Below are 6,485 nucleotides of genomic sequence, written 5' to 3'. Positions count from 1 at the left end.
TTGTATGTTGCTATGTCACGTGTTAGATCTTCTGATGCAGTGAAAGTGTGTGTAAATCATCATATGGAATAGGAAAGCAGCATAGAAGGTTCAATTGAAGTCTTCACAACCAATGTTGTCTACAAGGAGGTTTTCCAAATGAATCCGGATGTAAATTTAATCTATGCCCAAAAGGTAGAGAATAAGCTATTGATATAGCAGCTTACAAATGCTAGAGACTACAATCATAGATATATCTGTATCAATGAAAAAAATGTTTCCAATGATGTAACATGTGTAATCTATATTGTCTTTTTATGCAATCTTTTACATTGATGCTTCTCTCTTTGGTATTATTGAATTCATGTGTATAAATCTACTTGCATTTAGCTAAAGATACCATGTAGATCCACAAAAGAGAGTGCCCCGTCATTGCTCAAGAGGTGGTTCTAATTGTTGAGATGGCGGACGGGTGTTGGTGTTTAAGGCTAAAAATTAGATGCTCTTTTTGACTACTTTTTGTCTTTAAGTTTGTCATAATCGGATGTAATGTAAAGTGTCTTTTGGATCTGGATGGAAGTTAGAAGTCATGGGAGTTTTTATTTATGGGGTAGTTCTTGGTGGTTAGAAGAAGAGAAGACGAAGATGAAGATGTTTTCTAGGCGGATTTTCTGTGTAGTTAGGGGCGGATTTCTGAATGCAAGATGCAGTTTGTCAATCCATTTGTCAATCTATTTGTCAATTTAGTGGTCACTCTTTTGTCACCAATGCTGTCATTTAGTTTGTCAAATAGTCTGTCAAGAAGTCTGAAGTTCTTTAAAAGTTTGTGGAAGATGTGATAAGCAATAAACACTTGGCGACCACGGTGTTTGTGATGAATTTCATGCACGGGCTTACATTCTTCTGTTAATGGTGAGTGCTGGAAGATGAAGAGATTCATGTAGGCAATGGTTAGATTTTTTTCATTCATGCATTTATAGTGGCGAGGGTTTGAGTTCGCCGTGGAGGATTCAGGGGAATCATCTCATTTCTATTTTACAAGTTCAAGAGCAAGGAGTTTGGGTTTGCAACATCAGGGAGATGACCAACATCAATGATGGTCGCATGAAGGAGATGACAGTGGAATGTCAACAGATAGTTCTGATGAGGATTCAGAGAATGCGGTGGTTGATTCAGGGGCAGCAACTCCAGGATTAGTAGGAGGATTTCCACGTATTAGCAACAGCAGTAATACAACAGGCATTATTACCTTGAAGACGGTTGCAATTCAATCCGTTAACCGAATAGGAGAACCAACAGGCAAGTACCCCCAAATAGACCTTTCAACATGGCAGCAGCGGCAGCTAGAGCAGATTTGCGTGTCAAATTCGGAAGCTTTTCAGGAAAGTCAAAAGAAGACCCTGATTGTCACGTAGCTCAATTTGAGACTCGATGGCAGGCTAGAGGATTTGCCGGAGTATATGATGCACAAGCCAAAATGCGCCAGTTTGAGGCAACATTTGAGGGGAAAGCTGTGTAATGGTTTAGCAATTTTGAGCTAGGATATTTTGCAGATTATGATGCATTGAGGATTGCATTTTTGAATCGGTTTCGGGTGGAAAAGACCGCCAATGATGTGTTGACAAAACTTAAAGCAATAAAGCAAAAGAGGATGTTTGTGGAAGATTACACACAGAGGTTGGAGTCGGATTCGGATACGGATTCAAGTTCAGGTGGTGATGATGATTCTAGTAGTGATTCAGAGTCAGAGGATGAGAAGCACAAGAAGAAGAAACAAAAGGGGAAGTCAAGTAAGAAGTCAAAGGAAAAGACTAAGGAGGTGTCAGTTGAGAAGGCTGTGGAAAAGAAGTTAAAAGAGATGGGATTTCAAAAGGAGTCAGAAAAGAAGATAGAGCATTGTGACATTTGTGTCAAAGATGGTCACAAAACCACGGATTGCTCGTATAATCCTAGTTTTAGGGGGGTAATTCCTGAGAGAATACAACAAAAGATCCAGCAAAATATGACACATTCTCATGGCATTTTTTTGGAAACTTCGGATGAGCAGCGATCATTTGGAAATCAAGGATGGCAGAGGCTGCAGCAACCCTATCCGAATTGGAGACCATCAGGTAGACCACCATTTAGAGGAAATTTTAATCAAGGAGGAAGATCAAGATTTGGTGGATGGCAAAATTTTCGGCCATCATGGGGAAGGAATTGGAATTAACAACAGGGATGGTCACAACAGCAAAATTGGCAGCCGCCACCGAATTGGAATCAGCAAGGCTAGAATCAGCAGAACTGGCCTCCGCAGGGGTGGAATCAACCAAGACCTCCTCAACAACTACCTCAGTTACCTGCGCCACCTGTGCAGCAGGGCAAAAGTGAATAAACCTCCTCAGAGTAATATGGTGAATGTGGATGTTTGTTTGGAAGCAAGAGCAAGTGGAGTAATGGCGGAATGTGGGATAACATGTGACTGTTCGGAGTGTGTTGTACGGGATTCAGAAGTTTTGGCAGTTACACGTTCCAAAGCAAAGCTAAAGTCTCCATTGGATTGGGAGGAACAGAAGGATGTTTGTGAAGAAGTAACTGAAGGAATTTTGGATGTTCAACAAAAAGAGGAAATGCAGAAGAGAAAGAAGAAATCCTTGGATAAGGAGGATAAGTCAGAAGTATTGTTTCAAGAGTTGTTGAATAGTCCTATCAGTTTTACATTGGATCAGTTGCTTTCATTGGTTCTGATGTTTAGGGATCAAGTTTATTCAGCTATGAGGAAGTCGAAGGTGTTAGGAATCAGGGCTATGTTGAATCAAAGTGTGGGCAGTCATCAGATTAGTCCTGAAGATGTGGATTTCACTGTTCCCACAGTTCAGCTGAATTTTGATGATCGGAGATTTTCAATAGTTTTTTTGGATGGCAGATCTAGAGTCAATATTTTGTCAGAATTGGAGTTTTTGAAGATGAAGAATGTTCAGCTTGAGCCAGCACCATTTCAGTTACGCATGGCGGATCAAAGTCGGGTTCAACCTATTGGGATGCTTAGGAAACAATCTCTTATCATACAAGGTTTGCAGTTTCTAGTAAATTTTGTTGTTTTGCAGATGAAGGATGATGCAAATGCATATTCAATGCTATTAGGAAGGCCGTGGTTTAGAATAGCAAAGCTCAAGCAGGATTGGGAGAAGAATGTGGTCACATTGAAGAAGGGTAAGAAAGTGATTACAATACCAATGGGATCTAAGCAGGAGCTGTCAAGGGCAGTGAAGCCAATGATGGCACAACCAATTAGTTTGGCAGAAGAAGTTGAGGATGATGAGGAAGATAATTTTTTGGCAGCCAATCCAACAGTGGTTCCTATTTTTGAAGTGGATGTGGAACGGATTCTTGATAGATATGTTGATTATGCGATTCAAGAGGATGTGTTTTGTCAAATAGTTGACAATACTTTCGAGCAGATTTCGCAGATAAAGGAAGAAAAAACTGATGATGGTGACAAGGTGGAAGAAGTTGACGATGTTGCAGAGATCGCGCCTAAGGAGGCAATAATCAGAGCAGAGTTCTTGTATGATAAATTGATGAAGAAGGTTTCGAGAGTGAAGGAAGATGATTTGCAGGATTTAAATTTGGGATCTGTGGGGAGAATCCGAAGGTTGTCAAAGTGAGTGTCAACCTGGATGATGATTTCAAGGACAATTTAAAGGTGTTGTTGCAAGAATTCATGGATGTGTTTGCTTGGGATTATTCTGATTTGAAGGGTATGGATCCCCAGGTGTATAGGCATCAGATAAATTTAAAGGAGGATACGGTGTCAATGATTTAGCAAAGGTACCGAATGAATCCGAATTACGCCAAACAGGTGAAGGAAGAGTTGGATAAACTTCTCAATGTTGGATTTATCATCCCAGTGGATAAAATTCTCAATGTTGGATTTATCATCCCAGTGGATAAAGCAAAGTGGTTGTCCCCAATTGTGGTGGTGCCAAAGAAGTCAGGGAAAATCCGAGTTTGTGTGGATTATAGAAAGTTGAATGCAGCAACCATTGGAGATCCATTTCCATTGCCATTCATTGATTCAGTTTTGGATGATGTTGCAGAGCATGAGATGTATAGCTTTCTTGATGGATTTTCTGGCTATAATCAGATTCCAATGGCAGAAGAGGACATTGAGAAGACAACTTTTATTACTGAATGGGGAGCATTTGCTTATACAGTGATGAGCTTTGGTTTGAAGAATGGACCACCTTCATTTTAAAAGGCAGCTTTCAAAACTTTTGAACCATATTTGACAGAATTTATGCAGATTTTCATGGATGATTTCTCAGTTTTTGGGGAGAAGATTAAACATTTGGAGCATTTAAGGAAATGTTTGAAGAGGTGCAGGATGTTTAGAATGGCTTTAAACCTACACAAATAAGCTATTGCAGTCCAAAAAGGAAAGCTACTTGGTCACATCATATCCAAGGAAGGGATGTCAATTGATGCTGACAAGATTAGTGCAATTTAGAGGGCAATAGCACCGAATAATTTGAAGGCAGTTATGCGGTTTCTTGGTCAAACTAAATGGCATAGCCATTATCTGAGATATTTGGCAGATGTGTGTGCACCTTTGAGTCATTTGACCAAAAGGATGTGAGTTTTGTGTGGGGTGAAGCACAGGAAAAAGCCTTTCAGATTATTAAGAAAATGTTGGTAGTTTCACCTATCCTTCAACCACCAAATTGGGAGTTACCTTTCCATATTTATGTGGATGCGTCGGATATGGCAGGCGGAGCTATTTTGATGCAGGAGAAGGTTCCAGGATGGTTTAGACCAGTGTACTATGCAAGTAGAATGTTAAATCCAGTGGAGAGGAATTACACTGTCTCACAGAGCGAGAAGCCAGGGGAATGATTTTTGCATTGGAAAAATTCAAGCATTATTTGTTGGGAAACAAAGTTGTTTTTCATGTGGATCATCAAGCTCTGTTGTTTTTCGTAAATAAACCAAAGCTGGAAGGGAAGCTTGCAAGATGGATGCTTTTGTTATAGGAATTTGATTACACTGTAGTACATACACTTGGAAATCAGCATGCAGTGGGCGGATTATTTGAGCAGGCTAGAAAATGTCTCGGATGCACCAGGGGTGTCAGATGAATTGCCAGATGCGGAATTGTTTCAAGTTCAAGGTCAAGCATATGACAACTGGTATGATCAAATGGTTCAATTTTTGACAGATGGGGTATTACCTTCCAACATGACAGCTGATCAGAGGAAGAAGTTTGTTCTAAGGAGCAGACCATTTTTTATAGTTGCCGGATCTTTGTATAGAAGAGGAGCAGATCAGATCATTCGGCGATGTGTGCCAGATGAAGAACAGAAGGCAGTTTTACAAGAAGCACATTTTGGTGTAGCTGGAGGTCATTTTTCGGGAGAGATTACTGGTAGGAAGATTATGCAAGCTGGACTTTGGTGGCCACTATTGCTGAGGAATGCTTATTCATTTGCAAGAGAATGTGTGCAATGCTAGAAGATGGGCCAACCAACATCCATGGATCAGATGCAGGATCATCCGATATTACCCCTTGAACCATTTCAAAAATGGGGTCTTGATTTTGTTGGGTCGATTAAGCCAAAATCCAGAAGAATAGGAGCAAGGTACATCCTGGTTGCAACAGATTATGCCACCAAATGGGTGGAAGCACAGTGGCTTTGAAGGAGGCAGCCAGTGTGGCTAGGTTCCTGTACAAAATGATGACCAAATTTGGGTGTCCGATAGAATTGGTGTCTGATCAAGGTGTCCATTTTCTAAATTCAGTCATTAAGGAGTTGACATCCAAGCACATGATTCTTCATAAGAAATCTACCCTGTATCATCCGTGCAAGCTAATGGGCAGGCGAAAAGCACAAATAAGGTGCTAGTGAGGATTTTGAAGAAGATTGTTTCTAAAAACAGGGCAGATTGGGATGAGAAATTGGATTCAGCATTGTGGTCATTCAGGACTGCATACAAAGTGGCAACAGGCATGACACCTTTTAAGCTAGTTTATGGAATTGAGACAATTGTCCCTATGGAATATGTGATATCTAGTTTGAGGCTTGCAGTTCAGCATAGATTGAGCCCTGAAGATTAAGTGATGCATAGGCAGCAGGAATTGTTAAAGTTGGAAGAAGATAGAATTTACAGTGCTTATGTGGCAGAAGTAAGTCAAAACAGAAGGCAAGCATGGATGACAAGGTAGGTCAAATTCAAAATTTTTCAGAAAGGTGATCAGATTGTGCAAGAATTGGGGCAAGGAACTTTTAGATTGATAGATGTGTTTGGAACTCCTATCCCTAAGCTAGTAAATGGATTCCGACTGAAGAAGTTTTATGGCAAGATTCCTGAAATTTGGATGATTAATAAGGCTAAAGACATTGTTGTGAGGCATGTGGAAGTTGAATTAGAAATGGGAGTAGAATTAGTGAGGAGGAAAGTAAGTTGGCAACCAGGTTTCCAGGGGAATTTGATCGCAGGCCAAAGCGGAATCGGAATGTTTATGGGAA

General features: G+C 40.4%; 1 protein-coding gene across 1 annotated transcript; it reads left to right on the top strand.

Moving 5' to 3' along the window:
* The first annotated feature begins 5,031 nt into the window (after nucleotides 1-5,031).
* Nucleotides 5,032-5,469, top strand: LOC147627897 (uncharacterized). Its single transcript, XM_086814277.1, has one exon. The coding sequence runs from the start codon at nucleotides 5,032-5,034 to the stop codon at nucleotides 5,467-5,469; it is 438 nt and encodes a 145-aa protein (XP_086670403.1).
* Nucleotides 5,470-6,485: the final 1,016 nt, after the last annotated feature.

This window comes from Cibotium barometz, chromosome 20 (genome assembly GCF_041138505.1).
Source record: "Cibotium barometz isolate CiBa-2024 chromosome 20, ASM4113850v1, whole genome shotgun sequence".
Taxonomy (NCBI): Eukaryota; Viridiplantae; Streptophyta; class Polypodiopsida; order Cyatheales; family Cibotiaceae; genus Cibotium; species Cibotium barometz.
This window is presented reverse-complemented; position numbering and strand designations above follow the sequence as displayed.